The sequence below is a fragment of the Trichomycterus rosablanca genome, chromosome 1, assembly GCF_030014385.1.
Source record: "Trichomycterus rosablanca isolate fTriRos1 chromosome 1, fTriRos1.hap1, whole genome shotgun sequence".
NCBI lineage: Eukaryota > Metazoa > Chordata > Actinopteri > Siluriformes > Trichomycteridae > Trichomycterus > Trichomycterus rosablanca.
Window position 1 is genome coordinate 40,263,998 of NC_085988.1, and position 25,538 is coordinate 40,289,535.

The following is a 25,538-nucleotide window of genomic DNA, read 5'->3' on the forward strand; positions in this document are numbered from 1 at the left end:
TGATTTAATGACTTTAATCTCCCTTGCACTGTAGAGGTCTTAAAAATATGCTGTAACATTGTTTATAGGTTGCATAAAATCGTGAAAATCTATTGTATTTAAACCTGGAGGATAAGAATGTGAATTGTCGACTATTGTTTTTGATAATTTGTCTCCCTAGCTACCCTTTCATCATCTGTTAATTTATTTACATTTCAAAAAATAATTTAATAATTTTTCTATATTTATTTAAATGTCATTTGTTAAGATGATCATAATTGCAGTGATCCTTATTTATTTAACGCTAACTTTACATTTAGCAACTTAACATTTAGTTAATTTCATTTAGAGAAAAGACATATGGTAGGAAACTTAAACTGCCCCATACATACAACGATGAGCCAAAACATTAGAACCACCCCTGAAAACTGTGTAACAATTATATATGTTTATAAAAACGATTTCATGCCGCCCAGGTGGTGCAGCGGGATATTCTGGGTGCCATCTAGCAGGCATAATTGGCATTGGGTGTATGTCGTCGGAATATGTGGGTGGGGTCTTCAAACGCAGTTTAAGGACCCTGATTGGCGGATAGAGGCGCCTGCGCAGAGTGCATGGGTGGAAAAGGGTTCCATTAAGGGCTGTGCGTGGGTCAGAGGAGGCGTGAGCAGCAATATACCCATCTCTACTGAAAAAAATCGGGTATCCCCAGCAGCGGAAGACAGATTGACTACACTAAATGGGAGAAAAACGCATAAAATATAAATGTATATATAACGATTTCATTACAATTGTGCATGTCGCAGTCAGGTATATATTAAATATTGGCTAATTATCACTTTTACGAAATCTTAATGGCCACACAAAGGGGTTAAAGAATTACAAGCAATAGGTGCTGACAGGCAGCCATGGTGTGTACCCACAGTGGTAAAGGAGCAAGTGGTTGTTAAGCAACCAAGACTCTTTGATGCCAGAGGACATAAAGGCTATGGCCATCAGCAGGGCTAATGTGGCTCAAATTGGACATAATTTTAATACTGGTGATGATGTGAATGTGTCACAACACACAGTGCATAGAAGCGCAATGTGTTTGGGGCTACATAAACCTCTTTCACTGTTGAAAGCACCTACAGTGGGCACGTACAGTAGGTATTAGAACTGGACATGAATGCAATGGAGGAAGGTCTACTGGCCTGTTTTCTCTAAAATCATGAGTACAGCTGGGCATGTGTGCATTGTTTACCCATGGAAGAGATGGCATCAGGATGCACTGTAGGATGATCCTTCTCACAACATACATAATGTCCTGGTACAAGATACCACATAACTCCTGATGTCTCGTAAAGTCTCTGCAGGTTAGAGTTGTTTTGACAGCATATTGAATATAAGGTTGTTGTATTTTTGGCTCATCGATGTAATACAAATTATGCAAAACAATTTGATGTACTAGATTTTTTATTGTAATATTTTAATAAAACTGATGTAAATGCTGATACAGCTTAACTACTAAGGTGCTCATGCCATTAAAAACTAACATTAGTGTCAACTAAATTTGTTTTTTGACCATAAGATTATTGGCTTGAAATGTTTATAACACCTAGTAAACTGGCAAACAGCCAGCCATTATCCACCTAATGTCAGTTTGCAAAACCAGAAAATCATCTGAGCAGCCAAAAGTTACCAAACTTTAGCAAACTTTGCTGGTTAGGAATGAGCAAAATAATACGGACTGTATTTTTGTAAAATAAATTGTATTCTTGTCACAGTATGCACATTACTTCTGTTTCGTGACAAGCTGTGTGTATCTCTAGATTTGTGATGTTTGGCCTTAGGCATGGCTGTTTTTGCTGTCTTGCTGGGATTCATCATCATGCTTGATTATGATTCCAATAGTGCAGAAATGCCTACAGAGAAACACACACACACACACACACACACACACACACACACACACAGTACAAGTACATTAAATACACAGTAAAACAGAGAAACAAAACAAAATGGTACAGCTTCTCATATATCCAAGAAATTCACTGCTATTCATAACGTTGATGTAGTATGGGATTGTCTTAACTTTTTGGAAGGATAGCCAGAGTTTGTCACATCAAAATAATGAAGGGTCTACCTATTATTAAATAAAAAATAGATATACACCGACAGTCACACAGTGGTTTGGACATAAAGCTGGGGGAAATAAACTGTAATTTACCTTAATGTGTAAAATAACTATGCCAACGTTTTACATTTGTGACAATTGTGACAACTCCTTTAAAAGAGTGAAAGTGAAATGAATTGAAAATCAAGTTGGTATCTACACTGCCTGGCCAAAAAAAGGTCACACACTCTAATATTTAGTTGGACCGCCTTTAGTTTTGATTACGTTATTTGCTGTGGCATCGTTTCCACAAGCTTTTGCAATGTCACAACATTTATTTTTGTCCAGAGTTGTATTAATTTTTCCCCAAGATCTTGTATTGATGATGGGAGATTTGGACCACTGCACAAAGTCTTCTCCAGCACATCCCAAAGATCCTCAATGGGGTTCAGGTCTGGAGTCTGTGGTGGCCAATCCATGGTGTGAAAATGATGTCTCATGCTCCCTGAACCACTCTTTCACAATTTGAGCCCGATGAATCCTGGCATTGTCATCTTGGAATATGCCCGTGCCATCAGGGAAGAAAAAATCCATTGATGGAATAACCTGGTCGTTCAGTATATTCAGGTAGTTAGCTGACCTCATTCTTTGGGCACATAACGTTGCTGAACCTAGAGCTGACCGACTGCAGCAACCCCAGATCATAGCACTGCCCCCACAGGCTTGTACGGTAGGCACTAGGCATGATGGGTGCATCACTTCAGCCGCCTCTCTTCTTACCCTGATGCGCCCATCACTCTGGAACAGGGTAAATCTGGACTCATCAGACCACATGACCTTCTTCCATTGCTCCAGAGTCCAATCTTTATGCTCCCTAGCAAATTGAAGCCGTTTTCGCCGGTTAGCCTCACTGATAAGTGGTTTTCTTAAGGCTACACAGCTGTTTATTCCCAATCCCTTGAGTTCCCTTTGAATTATGCGTGTGGAAATGCTCTTACTTTCACTATTAAACATTTCCCTGAGTTCTACTGTAGGTTTTCTACCATTTGATTTCACCAAACGTTTAAGTGATCGCCGATCACGATCATTCAAGATTTTTTTCCGAACCACATTCCTTCCTCAAAGATGATGTTTCCCCACTGTCCTCCCACTTTTTAATAATGCGTTGGACAGTTCTTAACCCGATTTTAGTAGTTTCAGCAATCTCCTTAGACGTTTTCTCTGCTTGATGCATGCTAATAATTTGACCCTTCTAAAACAGATTAACATCTTTTCCACGACCACAGGATGTGTCTTTCCACATGGTTGTTTAACAAATGAGAAGCTACTCACTGCGTCAGTTAGGGTTAAATAACTTGTTGCCAGCTGAAACATAATCACCCATGCAGTAATTATCCAATGGGAGGCTCTTATCTATTTGCTTAGTTAAATCCAGGTGGTGGAACTTTTTTTTTGACCAGGCAGTGTATTTATTTTATACTGCAACTCTTTTCGAGTGACTGCAGGGTTCTTGCTTCAAATCTTACTTGCCGCATCAGTCCAGATATCATTTGTAGTTCCATAAACTTTACGATGTGCAGTCTATTGGACTGGTGATTGCTGGTGCTATTACAGGTTATTTTATTAAATTGTTTAATTATCTGGTACCTTAGAATAAATTGTGCCAATCCATGAGGGTTAAAGGCCTGCCCTGACCTGATACTTGGACACTGTACACGTGTATACACCGATCAACCATAACATAAAAAACACCTCCTTGTTTCTACACACACTGTCCATTTTATCAGCTCCACTTACCATATAGAAGCACTTTGTACTTCTACAATTACTGACTGTAGTCCATCTATTTCTCTACATACCTTTTTAGCAAGCTTTCACCCTGTTCTTCAATGGTCATGACCCCCACAGGACCACCACAGAGCAGGTATTATTTAGGTGGTGGATCATTCTCAGCACTGCAGTGACACTGACATGGTGGTGGTGTGTTAGTGTGTGTTGTGCTGCTATGAGTGGATCAGACACAGCAGTGCTGCTGGAGTTTTTAAATACCGTGTCCACTCACTGTCCACTGTATTAGACATTCCTACCTAGTTGGTCCACCTTGTAGATGAAAAGTCAGAGATGATCACTCATCTATTGCTGCTGTTTGAGTTGGTCATCTTCTAGACCTTCATCAGTGGTTACAGGACGCTGCCCACGGGGCACTGTTGGCTGGATATTTTTGGTTGGTGGACTATTCTTAGTCCAGCAATGACAGTGAGGTGTTTAAAAACTGCATTAGCATTGCTGTGTCTTATCCACTCATACCAGCACAACACACACTAACACACCACCACCATGTCAGTGTCACTGCAGTGCTGAGAATGATCCACCACCTAAATAATACCTGCTCTGTGGTGGTCCTGTGGGGGTCCTGACCATTGAAGAACAGGGTGAAAGCAGACTAAAAGGTATGTAGAGATGGTATAAATTGACTACAGTCAGTAATTGTAGAACTACAAAGTGCTTCTATATGGTAAGTGGAGCTGATAAAATGGACAGTGTGTGTAGAAACCAGGAGGTGGTTTTAATGTTATGGCTGATCGGTGTATATGTATATGTAAAGTCATTCTATTCTACGTATATTCATTAGTTAAGTTGAAGAATAGAATCTGAACACAACGAATTAATGGAGAAACAGTCATGCACACAGCAAATTAAATACATAGCGCAATAGAAAATGTCAACCATGCATCACTGTATGCATTATCCATGCTGTGTGCCATTGTTTAGTTATGCTTTTGATGCAGTGGGGTGCATCGATGCCTTCCAGCCTCCTGCAGCGACAGAAATTGTGCTCAGTAATTAAACCAAATCATTTTGACTGTCACTTGTGTAAAAAGCATTCAGAGGGGCTTTTGAGGTTTTTTTTAAGTAAACTCTCCTAAGAAAACTCTTTCCAGCAGAGAAAGATCAGAGAGGCATTTTCTTCTCTATTAGCTGGGCAGATGGTTTAGTGAATGCATAACTGAGAGAGGATGCTGTGAGATTAGGGTTGATGAGACGAGTGAACATGGAAACGCTTTTGACCTTGGTCACTCTATGCTGTTTTGCACTGGTTTTTAGGAGCACTCTCGGGACTCGTGGATTTTCTAGAGACAGAAAATGGAATAGGGATGGGAGGAGAGGAGATGGACAAGCAGAATAAGTTATTATGCTTAAACGAGTTAACAGGGAAGAAGAAGAAAAAAACACTAATGATCAAGCAATAGGAATAAGCCTCATTAAATGTGTTTTACAGTTCACTCCTTTGTATCTTTCTAATCTCGTGGATTAAAGGGTAACAGTCACTTTTGGTTTGTTTTTTAGGAGAAAAAAACTGTAATGCCTGAGTAAGAAAAAGTGTTGTTTTTTTTAAAACCATTTCTAAGAAAAAAGTAAAACTTAGACAATGACATTCTCTTGTCTGTATCAAGCAAGGAAAGAGCGTAATTAAATTAATCAGGCTGCCTTTTAGTCATTTTTCTAGTTGATGCCACCACGTTCTATTTTTTAGTTTTACCCCTGTCAGATGAAGGCACAGTGATATAATTGGTCCGGTTTACTTACTCTTTTTTATGAGTAGCTGAAGTCTTTGTATCAAGCAAGAATGGGCATAAATTCCACTTGCAAAACTGAAACAATTAGTATCCTCAGTTCCCAAACTATTAAAAACTGTACTTAAAAAGAAAGATGATGAAACACAGTGGTAAAGTTGACTCTATCTCAGCTTTTTTAAGTGTGTTGCAGGCATTACATTCTAAAGATCTAAGTTTTAAAGTTCAATTGTAAAGTTAACCTTATTAACTTGGTTGATAAAAAACACTTTTTCAGATAAATAAAGGTTGTAAGAGAATGAACAAATCTTAGATTATTGTTTTTATTGCATTTTACTTAATGTATCAACTTTTCTAGAAATGTGTTTTGTACTTCAAGTGTTTTAATGCTGATTACATAAATGATGGATGTATGGTTCACACTGTAATATAAACTAGGGTACAATCCTTTCCACCACTGTGCTTGACCTGTACTCTGCTTGATCTTAAATCATTACAATTTTATAGCTGTGCATCATCCTAAAGAATATTAGTGCCCCCTTACATGTGGAAAATTCTTTGTTCTAAACAAGAGTCGTAACTTACTGTCCTCTATCACAAAAACACCTAGAATATGAAGTATCTGAGACCAGTCTGACAGGGAATAATAAAGTAATCTATTGCAGAGCACAGTTGCAAACAACTAAAATGGGCTTCCATACAAACCTTCTGCTTTGAGCCTCTGACATCATGTTTCCAGGTGTTATTCTGTAGCCACAACCACTATTCAAGCTTGAATCCCTTCAGAAAATTGGTTTATTCAACACACACATATACATACACATTCACATAGGCACACATAAGTGTGTAGGACCCTTGTAATGCAGTGCAGCAATCTTGTGCTTGGGTAATGATGCATGGTGCACTATATAATGCAAAGCCTGCACCCTATAGTGCTGTGCCTACAGAACAAAATAAGTGGAAACTCAGAATTGTACAGCAGAGCTGTTTGTTTTAATGCCTTAGTCTGTTATTGTATGTGTCACTAAATACATTTAGTTAATTAAATAAAACATTAGACAAAGAATGAGAAAGAATGAGAAATAATTTATTTAATTTATTTTCAAACAAGCCCAATTTGGTGGAAAAATTGCAAACCTGGCAACTTGTGAAACCATGTGCTTTTTATCATATAATGTATATTTAAATCTAGTAGAATTAGCCAAGACATACACTGTACAGCCAAACCATATTGACAACACTCAGTGTTTATCTATTTTAGTAACACCCATTGTTACAAGTGTGTAAAATCAATCACGCACTAATAAGTCTCCACTGACAAACATTGTCACTAAACAAGGGTCATACTGATGTTCACTGACTTTTAATGTGGCACTCTTTTAGGATGCCATATTTTCAACATGTCAGCTCAGCAAATGTTAATAAATGTTTAGTAATTAATTTAGTAAAAAGTTCATTGTCTTGAACCTTTTAACTGACAAAGGTATAAAAGAGATTTTCAATGTTTTGATGCCTACATCACACTCAAAGAAAGCTGAGACAGGCGCATGTTTACCACTGTTATACATCAACTTTCCAATTAATTACACTTGGTTTTAAATCAGAGGACACTAATTGTGGCAGTTTTGCAGTTTTTTGCTTGATACAAGACTTCAGCTGCTCAGCAGTTTGTGGTCACTGTTGTCTGATTTTCAATAGGAGACAGATCTGGTCTGTCAGTCAAGCACACACACACACACACACATACACACACACACATGTTGTCTACAAAACATTGCTGTTGCAGTGCATGCAAAATTATGGCTGTCATTGCCTTGCTGATATGATCATGGAAGTCCTAAGAAAAGACATGGCTTGATAGCAGCATATGTCAACAATATATGCCTATATGTTCCTTTACACATATGCAAGTCACTCATGTGACTTTTGTACCAATTGCTGATAACAGTCTGGATGGACCTGCTTATATTTGGTATGTTTTCCTAAAAATAACTTATCTGACCACAGCACACACCTCCACTGTCATTAGGTCCATCTGAGATGAGCTCTGGCTCAAAGGCTTTTTCTTTGTCTTATTTCTTGATGCATCGGCAGACTGTGTTAAGTGACCACAGGTTTCCAAAGTACTCCCAAGCAGATGTGGCCATGCCATATTTTCAACATGTCAGCTCAGTAAATGTTAATAAGATGAAACAGATGTGGCTAGATTTGCACAGAGCTCTGACTTTTCAAGACCTCCCTACCTCCTTCTTGGCCATATTTGGATTGAATTGCAATGGTGATTATGATTGTTTTGTGCATGACCTCATAAATATTCCTGGGTCTGATTACTCCCTAATTTCCACTGTCACACTGCAAAACTTTGTGGAAAGCATTCAAAGAATACTGGTGGCTGTTATAGCTAGACAGTTGTTACATACATTAGGCCTTATAGTGAATGGGTGGCAAACAGTAAGACTATGAAAACATTAGTTACAGTAATTGCTAACAATAAATTGGCAACTAAAAAACTAAAAATGACCTAGTTCAGATATAAATGTACAAAATGTTGTTATTGTGCAGCATTGTTTTCTCTCAGCCAGAACAATTTTTGTTCTTACCAGTTATTGTTTAGGCTCTACAATACCCAGTATGCATTACCCAATTGTGTCAAACAACCACTGGGAATCCCTACTGTGACCAACTAATTCACATCAGTGCTGCTGGCAAGCTTTAGTGATGTATGACTCAATTTAATTGAACTAATTGTAAACAAGAGAACTTTTACTTTATTAAAGACATAATTTATTTAAAGAATTTCCATGAAGTGCAGTTTAACCAAGTGTATTACATTTTGCTGAGGCATAACATAGATGTTCTTTTTCATTATCACTAGAGTAAATTAATGAATAATTCAGAATTGTTTCCTTGGAGGACCTTGGAGCTTAGGTTAAACACTTACGCACACTTACTTGTATGTCATCCATGTTTCAGCAGCCTTAATTCACTACAGACCTTTTTGAACTACTGTATTGGGTGTATAAGGGAACAGTTTAGGGTTTTCTTTCCGACCCTGGCAAACTACCACTTTTTCATGTACTTTGTAATGGTTATGGTTAAACTAGTCTACACCATCAAATTAATTATTTATAGAATTTGAGGTATAGAATAAGTATTGAATTTTAACCCTACCATATTAGCAGTAAACCTACAAAAACATAGAAAAGAGCTTTCAGACAAATAATAAACAAATACATAATTGAAATTCCCAAGACTGACATTAAATTTAAATCTGTTTTAAATGTGTGTAAACTTTGACTTAAACATTAGCATCTCTTTTTCTGTGTGTGGGCATGAGTGTAATAGGATGATTAACTTTTTCTGCTTTATTTCTTGGCAGAAAGCATAGGTAGGCCTGGCATAGTTCCAAACGGACTACATATTCCAAAAGCTGTAGCGCTAATGAGTGCTAATGCACAGCACCCGATTCTAGGGCTATTTAAGAGAAGTCTGGAGTCAAGTGCAGTGCTGAGTCAATAATCATATTCAGTAAGGTAGTTGGCAAGTGTGCGTTCTTCCTTCCTTGCAAAACATAGAAGATCTTTTTGATTTTGCTGAACAATGCACTGTACACATTGATACCTGCTTTTACTTTCTTGAAAACCCTTTTGCAGCAATCAGATATTTTGGCTAAATCAATTCAACGAACAGACGTCAAGTGGCTTCTTTTACATTCTTCTTTGACCGTGTGCCAGTCAACTGGTGGGTCTGTTGGACTGTCCATGGTGGTGGTTTAACTTAGCACTTTTTCCTAATAGCAGTAAGGAACTAGGGGAGAGTAGTTCAGTGTGGAGAAGAGTCCATGACTTCTCTTTTTTCAACTTAGCATGATAATGGCAGGTTTCATTCTACACAAGTTAGAACAGTATGGCTTTGTGTGTATGCGGTCCAGATCTGACTCCTATTGACAATGTTTAACGCATCATGAGGCGAATTAGACAATGCCAACAACACCGAGCACTGAATAGTCAAAAATTCCTTTTGCAAAACTGCAACAATGTATGTACTTAAAAAGTATAATTCAAAGAGTAGGTGATGTGGTCCAGTGGTAAACATATTACTGTATCAGCTTTTTTGAGTGTGTTGCAGGCATCAGTTTCTAAATTTGTTAATTCTAAATGTGATTGAAAACACTAAAACATTTTTTCTTTGCCCTTTTGTCTGTTAAGTAAAGATTCAAGTAAATTAACAGATTACAGATTTCTGCTTTTATTGCATTTTTAGAAAGTGTCCCAACTTTTCTGGAAATAGGTTTTGTGTGTATATATACACATAATTAAACAGCTACCTTTAATTCATCGTTATTCTGTCCAGCCTTTGCACTCGGGACCAGAACCAGTCTGGTGGTAATTCTTACTCTGTTACTCTGTTATTGACTGGGAAATGTAGAGACTGCTCTTTTCCCTGTATAGATTGGTGCTGATTTTGCAGGAGATCTGTGTAATTACTTGCTTTAATAATGGCTTGGACCGAAAGAGATGCTCTGTGCAAATGCACCTCATTAAAGTCCCATTCAGAAGCTCCTCCAGTTACTCACACTGAATAATAGACATGGTATCACAGAGGGAGAGAGTCCCCTAAAGTCTTAAAACTGACTGCAAGTGACACAGATGAATATATGAGGAAGTTTCTAAAGGTCATGCCATTTATAATAAAGTTAGTGTAAGAATAAAAAAGGTTCTCTAATCCTCCTCTAATCTAGTTAGGATTGTTAGTTATGTTTTTTGCTAGGTGCTATTATTCTTTGTTTGTGCCCCTTGCTTTTTGGATACTTGTGTTGTACAAGTGTAATGTTTAAGTGCAAAAATCACACTTTGCAGCTTTTATTGTTTAGATGATGCGTCATGTACACACAGGCATGTATTTGCACATTATCATGCTTGTTTGGCAGAACCTAATTAAAATTTTTGCACAAAAGGCCTGTGTGTCTACATTTGCAGGTTTTTGTAGTGTGTTTGCAGGACTCTGTCTTAGAAATGATCCAAGCAACACTTTGGCTGTGTCCTAAATGCAGCACACTACTTATTAGAGAGTGTGTGAAAAGTGTTAGGGCAAATTTAAGACGGTCTAGTTAGGTGTTTCTCGTGCATAGCGTTTTTTTCAATCATTAGCACCAATTCTGTAGGAGCGTTTCATTCACATTATCTGTTACTGTGAAGTGCACTACGTATTCCACCATTTTAAGTGAGATTCATATTCAAAGGAGGGAGTAGGGAGCAACGCTTCATCACTACGGCTGGAGCGTTATTAGAGAGCAGAAAATGACACGATCAGAATGATGTTGGATCATACATATATATGTATATATATATACAGGGGTTGGACAAAATAACTGAAACACCTGGTTTTAGACCACAATAATTTATTAGTATGGTGTAGGGCCTCCTTTTGCGGCCAATACAGCGTCAATTTGTCTTGGAAATGACATATACAAGTCCTGCACAGTGGTCAGAGGGATTTTAAGCCATTCTTCTTGCAGGATAGTGGCCAGGTCACTACGTGATGCTGGTGGAGGAAAACGTTTCCTGACTCGCTTCTCCAAAACACCCCAAAGTGGCTCAATAATATTTAGATCTGGTGACTGTGCAGGCCATGGGAGATGTTCAACTTCACTTTCATGTTCATCAAACCAATCTTTCACCAGTCTTGCTGTGTGTATTGGTGCATTGTCATCCTGATACACGGCACCGCCATTGGATGCACATGGTCCTCCAGAATGGTTCGGTAGTCCTTGGCAGTGACGCGCCCATCTAGCACAAGTATTGGGCCAAGGGAATGCCATGATATGGCAGCCCAAACCATCACTGATCCACCCCCATGCTTCACTCTGGGCATGCAACAGTCTGGGTGGTACGCTTCTTTGGGGCTTCTCCACACCGTAACTCTCCCGGATGTGGGGAAAACAGTAAAGGTGGACTCATCAGAGAACAATACATGTTTCACATTGTCCACAGCCCAAGATTTGCGCTCCTTGCACCATTGAAACCGACGTTTGGCATTGGCACGAGTGACCAAAGGTTTGGCTATAGCAGCCCGGCCGTGTATATTGACCCTGTGGAGCTCCCGACGGACAGTTCTGGTGGAAACAGGAGAGTTGAGGTGCACATTTAATTCTGCCGTGATTTGGGCAGCCGTGGTTTTATGTTTTTTGGATACAATCCGGGTTAGCACCCGAACATCCCTTTCAGACAGCTTCCTCTTGCGTCCACAGTTAATCCTGTTGGATGTGGTTTGTCCTTCTTGGTGGTATGCTGACATTACCCTGGATACCGTGGCTCTTGATACATCACAAAGACTTGCTGTCTTGGTCACAGATGCGCCAGCAAGACGTGCACCAACAATTTGTCCTCTATTGTGCATTGCAATATTTTGAGCAAAACTGTGCTCTTACCCTGCTAATTGAACCTTCACACTCTGCTCTTACTGGTGCAATGTGCAATTAATGAAGATTGGCCACCAGACTGGTCCAATTTAGCCATGAAACCTCCCACACTAAAATGACAGGTGTTTCAGTTATTTTGTCCAACCCCTGTATATATATATATATATATATATGTTAGGGCTGAGCGATATGGATAAAAAATAATATCTCGATATTTTTTCACTGAACGGCGATATACGATATATATCTCAATATTTTTTTTATCCCATAAGGTAATAACAAAAAGACACTTCTGAGTCAAAGCTACATGTTCCAATTTTTTTACAGGCATTTTTATTAAAATTCATGCTGGGGAAGCTTCACACAAGAACTATTTTTACTTAAAAAAAAAAAAAGAGCTATTCTAAGAAAAAGAAAGTTGTTTCTAAGGTATCTCCTGTCGTGTAATGTGAATTACAAATATATTGTCTGGCCCTTTAAGAATGTTAAGTGCACTATAGGGTGCAGGGAGCGAGTGTGTAGGGAAGGTATCAGAATTTATCGTTTCCGGCTGTGCTCATGTTCTTCTGTTGTTTTGCACTGAGCTTGTGTGGTATTAAAAGTAGCATTCTCGTTAAACCCCCCTCACATGTTTGGACTTTGAATTATTTTACATCTCCGTCGCCACAACATTTACATTAATATTTTCTTTTACTGTATAGAACTCAGTTCTGTAATACTGGTATAACTAATCGTACATGTTACTGTGTAACTATTACAACATTTAATGCATTTTAATCAGCGTTCTGCTTCATGCACTTTATTATTATTTAACAGCTTTATTTGTTGTTTAATTGCTGTTTGCTCCTTGTTTACTGCAGAGTTAGTTCATGCAATTTTATTAATTTTTGGTTGTTTATTGGCCGACAACAAGAAATACTATAAAAAGAAGATGAATAAATAAATGACGACTTCGGGCGATCATCCAGTAACATGACCATGTACAACATCCAGTACAGAAATCACTCCCCATAATGTTTGTTTTTTACAGATATATGCACATCACATATACAAACACACAAGTCAGAACAACAGGAGACGCACCGTTACGTTATTATTACTTTCTCAACACTTGCATGATTTACACTGTATATGAAGTAAGTACATGCATGTCAGCGCGTGCATGCGCTTGTATATTTATATTGGTTTTTGAAACGAATAACGACTAATTTTCTTGTTGAGGGAATGGTTGGGTGGACTGTTGAGAAAACGTTTGGGTGGTTCCCTCAACGTTCCTTCACGAACGTTCCCCCAACGTTCCCCCCCCCGAACATTCCCCCAACGGTCCCCCCCGAACGTTCCCCCAACGTTTCCACATGAACGTTCCCTCAACGTTCCCCCACGAACGTTCCCCCAACGTTCCCCCCGAACCTTCCCCAAACGTTCCCCCCGAACGTTCCCTCAACGTTCCCCCCCGAACGTTCCCCTAACGTTCCCCCGAACGTTCCCCCAACGTTTCCACACGAACGTTCCCCCAATGTTTCCCCACGAACGTTCCCCCAACGTTCCCCCCGAACGTTCCCCAAACGTTCCCCCACGAACATTCCCCTAACGTTCCCCCGAACGTTCCCCCAACGTTTCCACACGAACATTCCCCCAATGTTTCCCCACAAATGTTCCCCCAACGTTCCCCCCGAACATTCCCCCAACGTTCCCCAACGAACGTTCCCCAACGAACGTTCCCTCAACGTTTCTTCTCGAACGTTCCCCCAACGTTTCCCCCGAACGTTCCCCAAACGTTCCCCCCGAACGTTCCCCCAACGTTTCCACATGAACGTTCCCCCAATGTTCCCCCACGAATGTTTCCTCAATGTTCCTTCACAAACGTTCCCCCAATGTTCCCCCCGAACGTTCCCCCAACATTTCCACACAAATGTTCCCCCAACGTTTCCACACAAACGTTCCCTCAACGTTCCTTCACGAACGTTCCCCCAACGTTCCTTCACGAACGTTCCCCCAACGTTCCCCCCGAACGTTCCCCCAAAGTTTCCACACGAACGTTCCCCCAACGTTCCGCCACGAACGTTCCCTCAACGTTCCCCCACGAACGTTCCCCCAACGTTCCCCCATGAACGTTCGCCCAACGTTCCTTCACAAACGTTCCCCCAACGTTCCCCCCGAACGTTCCCTCAATGTTTCCCAACGAACGTTCCCCCGATTGTTGCCTCAACGTTCCCCCCCCACCAAACGTTCAGAGGCATGCTGGTACATACCAGATAGCAATGGAAACGTTTGCCAGTAGAGAAGTTTACCAGCATAAAGATGAGCTACGAAGTATTTATTTATTCATTTATTAGGATTTTAATGTCATGTTTTACACACTTTGGTTACATTGATGACAGGACAGAGAGCCACTTTTTACACAAGACTCATCAGTTTAAGTCTTTAATGTCAAACACGGTCATAGACAATTATGTGTCTCCAGTTCACCTCACTTGCTCGTCTTTGGACTGTGAGAGGAAACCGGAGCTCCCCACGTAGACATGGGAAAAACATGCAAACACAGAAAGGACACAAACCTTTTTACATGGAAATCAAACCCAGGACCTTCTTGCTGTGAGGCGACAGTGCTACCCACCGAGCCACAATGCCGCCATGTTTTGTAAAATAATAATTATAATAATTATAATGCAACAAGCAGATAGATCCACATGTACAAAAAACAGCAATTGTATGTGGTTTTAATGTTCAATAGTTCCATCATTCATGATATAATTAATAATAATGTATTTTAAAAAACTTCAAAATAAAAAAGGCGGCTTTTTCTAAATGAGTTTGTACACCTACCTTGTATTGGTAAGCCTTAAATCTAATAAAAATCAATTGTCAGCTGCTAAAAATGAATTTAAATAGCATTTAACTAGACTGTGTTAATCGAACAATGACTTCTTTGTTGGTTATCAGTTGATCATTACTACTGTATCACTGCTGAAAATGATAAGTCCATGCAATGTATTGAATAATGTGTGTGTTATTAGTTTAAGCAGAAAGTAGGGGCGATATGGCCCTAAAATAATATCACGATATTTCAGGTTATTTTTGCGATAACAATGTTTTTGGTGATATAACAAAACACTGAAAAATATTTTATTTATTTCGAGAAAACACTATTGCAAAAAAAAATAATGTTCAGTTTTTATTTAGAATTAATATAAGTTAACACTTTATAGTTAACATATAATTACGCACACTTTTCTGTATTTTGTCTTTCCAGTAAAAATAATGTAACATAATGTAATGGCGGAGTCAGACAATTTCCATAGGGGTGGCCTGACAGAGACCATTGCTCACACAGGGGTCGCACAGAAACTGATACCTTTTTTTATGTGGTCACTCACTCATTTACCTGTACAGGCAGTGAGTGTCATGTAGAATTACATCACGAAGACCCGCATACTACTAAGCTTTTTTTCTCTTCATTTTCCCTGACAAGTAAAAAAAAACAAAATGTAGCAACCTTAATATTATGAGGAAGAATTTCAAAAATATTCCTTTGCAATACTTTTTAATTTGGCTGCCAACTTGTGTGTAATGATGACACTCAATTGAACCCCAGAACATGCTAGCGTGAATGCATGGAAAACTAATTTTAATTTTCTTTTAACAATATGATACAGACTGACCAACACTATTAAGCCAAATCAGCATTGAAAATTGACTTTACTTTTAATAATCTTCTTCAATGCTGGAGCTTTTTAAAACGGAAAATTTTCTTTTAAATAGAAGTGTTATTTAACTGCTATTAAATTGTTTCACAACAAAATCCGCCCAATCTGGCAACACTGGAACGCGCAGAGCCCGGTGGCGCCTTTACTCGTAGCGCGCCACAATTGAAGTACAGTAGTAGTAGTACTAAGTACAGTAGTATTAGTACTAAGTAGCAGTAGTACTACTTCTGCGTTGGTGGTTGACATTAATGTTAAGAGTATTACTGCACTGTTTGGTGGAGGTGCACTGTTGAATTGCGTCCCTGTGTAAACCTGCGTGCAGAAATACTTCGGCAAAAAAGTTGCCGGCAAAGCGGTGGTTGGGGTTTGGGTTGCCAAAGATTAATTTATGGTGGACTTGGAGTTTTTGGAACGAGCTCCTCCACCGCAGAGCCGCTTTCCACCATACTCGATGCTGTGCCAAAATGACTCACGTAACGAACGTACGCCATTTGCATAGCTGTGTGACGTCATTACGTAAACAACGCAGACTATCGCTATTATTACAATATAGGCTTTTTTGTATTGTTTTAAAAATTATACCGGTATTATCGTGAACGATACCATATAGCACACCCCTAATATACAGTGTATCACAAAAGTGAGTACACCCCTCACATTTCTGCAAATATTTCATTATATCTTTTCATGGGACAACACTATAGACATGAAACTTGGATATAACTTAGAGTAGTCAGTGTACAACTTGTATAGCAGTGTAGATTTACTGTCTTCTGAAAATAACTCAACACACAGCCATTAATGTCTAAATAGCTGGCAACATAAGTGAGTACACCCCACAGTGAACATGTCCAAATTGTGCCCAAAGTGTCAATATTTTGTGTGACCACCATTATTATCCAGCACTGCCTTAACCCTCCTGGGCATGGAATTCACCAGAGCTGCACAGGTTGCTACTGGAATCCTCTTCCACTCCTCCATGATGACATCACGGAGCTGGTGGATGTTAGACACCTTGAACTCCTCCACCTTCCACTTGAGGATGCGCCACAGGTGCTCAATTGGGTTTAGTCCATCACCTTTACCTTCAGCTTCCTCAGCAAGGCAGTTGTCATCTTGGAGGTTGTGTTTGGGGTCGTTATGCTGTTGGAAAACTGCCATGAGGCCCAGTTTTCTAAGGGAGGGGATCATGCTCTGTTTCAGAATGTCACAGTACATGTTGGAATTCATGTTTCCCTCAATGAACCGCAGCTCCCCAGTGCCAGCAACACTCATGCAGCCCAAGACCATGATGCTACCACCACCATGCTTGACTGTAGGCAAGATACAGTTGTCTTGGTACTTCTCACCAGGGCGCCGCCACACATGCTGGACACCATCTGAGCCAAACAAGTTTATCTTGGTCTCGTCAGACCACAGGGCATTCCAGTAATCCATGTTCTTGGACTGCTTGTTTGCAGCAAACTGTTTGCGGGCTTTCTTGTGCGTCAGCTTCCTTCTGGGATGACGACCATGCAGACCGAGTTGATGCAGTGTGCGGCGTATGGTCTGAGCACTGACAGGCTGACCTCCCACGTCTTCAACCTCTGCAGCAATGCTGGCAGCACTCATGTGTCTATTTTTTAAAGCCAACCTCTGGATATGACGCCGAACACGTGGACTCAACTTCTTTGGTCGACCCTGGCGAAGCCTGTTCCGAGTGGAACCTGTCCTGGAAAACCGCTGTATGACCTTGGCCACCATGCTGTAGCTCAGTTTCAGGGTGTTAGCAATCTTCTTATAGCCCAGGCCATCTTTGTGGAGAGCAACAATTCTATTTCTCACATCCTCAGAGAGTTCTTTGCCATGAGGTGCCATGTTGAATATCCAGTGGCCAGTATGAGAGAATTGTACCCAAAACACCAAATTTAACAGCCCTGCTCCCCATTTACACCTGGGACCTTGACACATGACACCAGGGAGGGACAACGACACATTTGGGCACAATTTGGACATGTTCACTGTGTGGTGTACTCACTTATGTTGCCAGCTATTTAGACATTAATGGCTGTGTGTTGAGTTATTTTCAGAGTACAGTAAATCTACACTGCTATACAAGCTGTACACTGACTACTCTAAGTTATATCCAAGTTTCATGTCTATAGTGTTGTCCCATGAAAAGATATAATGAAATATTTGCAGAAATGTGAGGGGTGTACTCACTTTTGTGATACACTGTATATATATATATAATTGTCACACGTAACTAATGTTGCTGACCACAAGTCCACAAGTAATTTTTTGCGAGTCACAAGTGGAGTCCGAGTCATTTGAAAGAGTCAGAGTCGAGTCTGAAGTCGCTGTGTGTGCGACCCGAGTCTCCATCTCTGGTGCATGGGTACTGAGTTTGTGTGTGTGTGTGTGATTCAACATTAGTGCTGACATAAATTAGAAGCAGCTAAAACACTAATGACACTGTCCATAGTTAGGCAATCTACTGTATATACATTGGCCACAAACTGTCATGCAGGAAAGGTGAATGTCATCCAATTATTTAGAGAAAGACATATAGCAATCAAAGTAATAAAGAAATTAACATGTTTGGCCACCATGAGCCACCAGAACACATTCAGCATACCTTTGAGCAGCTCTGTGAAACTGTAATAGACTGGAAGAACATCCTTCTTCCTCTCGATATTCCCATCGATATTCCCAATGTTTCATTAATGGTGGTGGACCAGACATCAGTTAAAATTTTTCCATAGGTGTTCAGTTGGGTCAAGATCTGGCAACTGCAAGGATTAATGAGCATACCCTTTAATGAGCTGTGTTAAAATTCATCACCATGCCATGATGATATCAGGCCATCCCACAGCCTGTTTTTTCTCTACATTATAATTACTTAATATTTCAATCTCAGTATTCCAAGTGTACTAAATGATGATTATCTGTTGGCTCATCAGCTATCTGCAGTTTTCTATTTTCCTCCATATGTAGAATATGCCTTGCTGACAGATGCAGTGTGGATACTAATATGCCCGTCTTCAGTCAGAATCATTAGGCTGTGGCTGAAAGTAGATTGTCTGACCTTGTGTCACAGCAGGAGCTGATCCTGTCGCTCAGTTCTGCCGCTTTAGCTCTCATGAGCTGTCCTGTGAGGCTTCCTCTGTATACTGAAAGATCAAATAAAAAAGGTACATCATAGGACCAAGGATGAACGGCAGAAGCTGCACTCTGCACTTTAAAAGCTATTTTCGTTTTTGTTGTTCTTGATAAGGTGTCCAGTGTGTCTCTTATTTCTACTTTTTCTGTTATTTTTCCTTTTTTTTACCACCCACCCACCTACTCTGGTGAAATTTTCCTTATTACTGTTTTCTTTCTTATTAACTATTTTTTCTTCATCTAAATGTATCTTTAATATATTTCTGTGTAGTGTTACTAAAATACAATTATACAGTTTATATTACATAAAAAAGCATGACCAAGACTTCTTAGTACTACCCTGGCTCCCTAATTCCCCTGACTTAAACTCAATTAAGCATCTTTGGGACCACCTTGATCGTCGTGTTCTCTTTATGGATCCTCCTCAATACACCCTACAGCAGCTGTGGGGTGTACTGCAGTCAGCATGGCTCCAGACACTTGTGACAACCTACCAGGATCTTACTGAGTCACTCCCAGCCCGTCTAGCTGCTGTCTGTACTGCACACAGTGGTAACTCTGGATATTGGCTGGTGGTCATAATAATGTGACTGTTTATATACTCATGGGTATTTATTTATATATATGTAAATATGTAATAAATATATAGTATAATATGTATATATTGTTTCTACACTCACTGTCCATTTTATCAGCTCCACTTTACCATATAGAAGCATTTTGTAGTTCTACAATTACTGACTGTAGTCCATCTGTTTCTCTGCATGTTTTGTTAGCCCCCTTTCATGCTGTTCCTCAATGGTCAGGACCCCCACAGGACCACCACAGAGTAGGTATTAATTGGGTGGTGGGTCATTCTCAGCACTGCAGTGACACTGACATGGTGGTGGTGTGTTAGTGTGTGTTGTGCTGGTATGAGTGGATCAGACACAGCAGCGCTACTGGAGTATTTAAACATCTCACTGTCACTGCTGGACTGAGAATATTCCACCAACCAAAAAGCATCCTGTGGCCACTGATGAAGGTCTAGAAGATGACCAACTCTAACAGCAGCAATAGATGGTCTACAAGGTGAACCAACCAGGTAGGAGTGTCTAATAGAGTGGACAGTGAGTGGACACAGTATTTAAAAACTCCAGCAGCACTGCTGTGTCTGATCCACTCATACCAGCACAACACACACTAACACACCACCACCATGTCATTGTCACTGCAGTGCTGAGAATGATCCACCACCAAATTAATACCTGCTCTGTGGTGGTCCTGTGGGGGTCCTGAACATTGGATAACAGGGTGAAAGCAGGCTAAAAAGCATATAAACATATAAACATACAAAGTCAGTTCTAAAGATCAATCCACTAGGCAAACTATTCATAAACTATATTCATCTATAGTATAAAAGCAGTTGGCTAATTCTACCAGACAACATCCCGGCGCATACAGGTAAATCATGTAGAGACCAGACCTTAACATGTGTAATGTAAACTAAAACCCAAAAGTTGTAATTATAGTTAACATTTGATGAATTGTGAAGCTCTGCCATTTAACCTAGGTGGAACATGGAGTTCTTTCATTTTTGGGAGTATTTTTAGTACAGTGGCATCATTATATCACACATCATTGTATTGTAAAAGGCAAATAGACAAGATCTATTGCATCTATTTCTGTTGTCATGGTGATGCAGTGTCCCTGTATCTGTGCTTTTTGAAGTCTTTCCTATAATCAAATAACCTTGAATTTATACTTCAACCTAGAGTTGCAGTGCGGCTTATAGCCAAAGCTGATTCCTTTCTATCTCAGTCTTATTTCTGTTGTTAGAACCTGAACTACAGGACAGGTCATGCATAATTTCCAAGGTTTTTTCTAGCTCAGGCTGTCTAAGCTTCCCTTGCTAAAATGCTGTCAAAATGCTATGCCGGTATAAATAATATAAAAACATGCTCTCTCTGCCTTCAACTTCACCGCACTCAGGACAAGCTGGCACAGATTCAGACGTTTTCTTTGTGGAGAGAGGGCATTGCAGTCAGACAGTGTTTTAATTTCAAGGCGTTTTTTTCCTGCCAACTGCAAATTCCCCCCTACAAAGATCATGACAGGATTCATCATAGCAGCGCAGTAAAAGTGCTTTTTAAATAATTGTTTTTATCTACAGCACTTCTGTTAGGAGCACTCTATAGATACGTGAAAAAATTACCATATGATTGCATCAGCTGTGTCTGGTTTATGATTTTTGGCTTGTGTTTATTTCTGTTGACTCAGATGTGCAGTTGGGTTTGTTATGCACAAAGTGGCACAGCTGGTTAAGTGGATGCCGCACAGAAACATGGTGACCTTGGTTTAATCTTCCATTCAAAGAGTCTTCCACTGTCTTTGTGTGTGGGGGGAGATCCTCAGGGTATTCCAGTTTTCTCCCACCTCTTAAAAGCATGCAGGATGTAAACTGGCTACACCAAATTGCCCCTACATGTGTGTGAGTAAGTGCTGGTTGCCTTGTAATGAAATGCCACCCTGTCCAGCGTACATTTCTGCCCAGTGTTTTTATGGCACTGGATTCACCTTGACCCATACCTGGATAAAGGAATTAGTGAAACTAAATGAATGAATAAATTCTACTTTAATAACAGTTAGCTGGCATTGTCGCTCATCTTATTTCATTTAATCTCATCACATCTGCGGTCCACTTACCCAGTTGGGGTCACAGTAGAAGGCGCCAAGTTGAGGAAGGAGGTCTTGACATATTTACTTTATATAAGAAATGAATACACACCTGCTATCAAATCAAAATTTAAATTTTGCGTGGCCATGTTATAAATAATTTAAATAAATACACTTTTAACTTCCACACGTGAAAGAAAAATACACTATTGAAGAATGAGGCCAATCCACACACACCTGTAAGAATGGATCCCAGGTTGCAGATGTTTAATCAAGGTAGAATAATACTGTGGATACAAAGCCACTAACAGAATACTGGTTTTCACAAATAAAAGAGGTGGCCAAAATAATAGAAACCAAGTAACCAATAAAAGACACAAAAAAACATTATTAATCCACAACAGAGAAAGTGGATAGAACTGGTATTGTGGGGAAGTAAAAACTGGATGTCACAATATGACATGCTGCTTGGGCCATTTGCGACAAACCAGCCATCAGAAATAAAACAGATTGAAAACTGTCAGAACCTGCTGGCTCGGCTATGCATGAGTAAAACCCTTACCCCACCAACTGGCAATTCCCATGCATAAAGTTGTTTTTTGGGTGGTTCCAGTCCTGAAAAGGAATATCACGCTGCTACTACCAGTGCAGTTCCATCATGGCCCAAAATGCTGCAAGACTGCAAGAATTATGACATCCCATGTCAGTAGAAAACTTGACTGGACCGAGCAATCCTGCATCATGGCTTCAGTGAAAAACACTTTGTGCAAAAAAGAAGCTGCCAAGAATAAACGGGCGATACCGTGATAAATATATAGGAACTTTCACTTGGAGTGAATCAACGCTCATGAGCCACAGGTGATTGTCAATCAGGAGGGATTGACCGATCACACACACTACTGTGCCTCCATGCCCCATCTGCCAGCCAAAATAGGCAATGCAGAGAGCAATCTTTAGCAGCTACCATGTTTTAAAAAATATAAGAGCTAACAAAGACGGTACCACCTCAGTGACAAAAAAGATATGGAAGCCACCTGTTCAAAATTGTTACAGATTTGAATAAAAACAGGCCTAAAATCATATATTGTGTATTATTTATAAGGTTTAAGGGTTACGAAATAGTAGGTGATAAGGAGGTGGTTTGAATATAACCTGGATACATTAGAGGACATGAAATAGAGAATTAAAATATTTAGGATTATATCACCCGTTTAGCTGTTGAAGCCTATGTTTAAGCTAATGTTTTGTTCAGACTATTTATTTAATAACTACATTTTTAAAGAGAGATGAGTGACATTGTAATGGGTAAACTTTACTTTAATTTACTTTCAGAATGCCTTCCAAAAATACTCAGTCTTGAATCCTGATCTTGCATTTGTAATGAAAGAAATTATTCTATTCTTGTAATGAAAGTAATAATTAAAGAAATAAAGGCATTACAAACCTTAGTGTTGATGCAATATAATACATGATTGCCTAAAACAACCCAAAATCGGATAGGAAAAAAATATATATATATATATTATATAATATATTAATATTATAATAATATTTTTCTTCCTTAGGCTAGTTCTTAGAAACCTCAAAGTGCTTTGTGCTTCACTCAAGCTGTGCACCCCCATTTAATCGTGATTATTACAAACAATGAAGCATCAATTTTGTGTTAATAGTTCTAGCATTTCAACATCCTCACTATAATCCTCACTGTTTTAGTGGAACAGCACGATGGACAGAGTGGCAGCTTCAACAGGAACAGCCCCCACTCAAAACACAACAAAGCAATTTCAGGATGACAAAGGCTGATGGATCTGTGGCAATCATAATGAGCCCATTACAGCCCTAGTGGGAGCATTTAATCATCCTAAAACCTCCCAGAGTCTTTGTTTTCATCCCTCCTGTTTAATAACAAGCCCATGCCCTTGCCCACTACTGTCTAATGAAATAGAATCGGAAATAAAATGTCATTTGAGTGGGGTGCTATCAAATGGAGGCTGTCATTTCTGAGTAATAGACTGTGGTTTTGTGCTTTGTTGTAGAGAGCTTAATTGGTCTGAATGGACACATTTATTTTTCTAATAGAATTATTTCTGTTATTTATTGCTTCTCTGTAAAAAGGGGATGGTAATGTGCAGGGTAGGAAGATTCTCATCAATTGTTCTATTTACACAGTATCTTTCACTTTAGTAATTAAAGTAGGGGGTCATGGATATGTAATTATGGTCACACAATACAATAATGGATTAAATGGGTCCTTGTAAATCCAAGCCAGTCATTTGCAATAATGTATGTAAAGCCAGTCATGTCAACTCACCAAATTAGTTGTGGATGTTGATAAAATACCTTACTCACAAATGTATTCAAACTCAAAATAGTGACCAAGAGCGTCTGTTTGCTTTCATTGTGCTTAAGATGCGTCTAGTCCAGCTGTTGCCATTTGAATTAATTGAACATAGTTTGGAAAGAAACACATCTATGGTCTATAAAAGCCTGCAATTTACATTGCATTGTCAGAACAAAAATGCAAGTCAAAGAAGGAGGTCTAGAGCCGATTTTAGCTGACATATTTACCTTATATAAGAAATGAATACACATCTGCCAGCAAATCAGAATTAAAATTTGTGTGGCAATGTAATAAATGAATTAAATGGACAGACTTTTAACTTTCTCATGTGAAAGATACATACCTGTAGCCGGGCTGGGCACGCCTTGTTATTGAAGAGTGAGGGGAATCCACACACACCTACAAGAATAGAAATAGAATCAAGGTTGCAAATATTTTATCAAGATAGAGCAATAAAAATAAATTAATAAAAACAAAGTAACAAATGAAAGACACAGTAACATAAGCAACTCGCTACAGGGAAAGTGGATAGGACAGGTATAGGGCAGAAGTAAAAACTGAATGTCACAATATGACAGGTTGGTCCGGCTTATAGGCAAATAAAACAATATAAGGTCTTGAGGTCTTCACTGGACCACGGTGCTCTCAAATTAGGCATCCAGGCAAGAAGAGTTTTTGTCAGGGAGGTAAGAAAGAACCCAAAAGAACTCCAAAAGAACTCTTATAGTCATGTGCAGAGATGTGAGAACCTGTTGGACAGACAGCTATCTCTGCAGCACTTCATAAATCAGGCCTGAGTGGCAGAGTGGCAAGATAGACTGTTGAGTAAAAGGCAAAACGACACACACAGGACATGGGCAACATGAGAAATATAAGTAAAAGACAAGCAGTTATTGAGATAGAATACATAAGCCTTTAATTCCGTACAGTACAATTGAGTTATTTTTATCATATTCCAGTCAGTGCAGTGTCAGCCATGGCAGAATGGCAAAGCCAGTACTAACCACTGAGTCATCACTGATCCTTTTATCATGATTAATCCTTGCATGCGCTTAAGGGTGAAACTTTACAGTGTTGTAAAAGGTAGCCATGTGGAAGAACAACTAGTGATTAAATTTTATGCCATGATTGCCAGGAAAGAGTTTATTACTTAACTGTAAACATTCCTTTTCCCCCATATCTCTCCCTGTAGATATTGACGAGTGTTCTGAAGGCTTTGTGGAGTGTGACAGCCAGGCTACCTGTGTAAACTTACCTGGCTGGTACCACTGTGAGTGCCGCAATGGATACCATGACAACGGCATGTTTGCTGCCAACGGAGAATCATGTGAAGGTAAATTTAGAGCATTTCACTTGTGATTAATCTTGCATTCACACCAGTGTAAATTATGAGTTTTTAAAAAGTTAATTCAGGTTGTAGTGGATCCCGTGTCCACAGGGAAACAATGGGAATAAGGCAAGGATTATGGAATATAATTCCCATAGAATGAATATCCCATTTTACCATTGTTCGCCCCCCTCCTGGAGCAGAGAGGGTTAAGAGCCTTGCTCAAGGGCCCAAAAGTGACTGCATGGCAGAGCTGGGATTCAAACTCTCAACCTTTCAATTGATAGTCCAAAGCTC

General features: G+C 39.5%; 1 protein-coding gene across 1 annotated transcript in view; it reads left to right on the forward strand.

Moving 5' to 3' along the window:
- The window catches only part of nell2a (neural EGFL like 2a), a 152,706-nt gene that overhangs the window by 113,926 nt on the left and 13,242 nt on the right, over positions 1–25,538 (forward strand). The window contains exon 16 of the mRNA XM_063001924.1: positions 25,107–25,247. Within this exon, the coding sequence (XP_062857994.1) occupies positions 25,107–25,247 (141 nt within the window). The remainder of the gene's footprint in view (positions 1–25,106; positions 25,248–25,538) is intronic.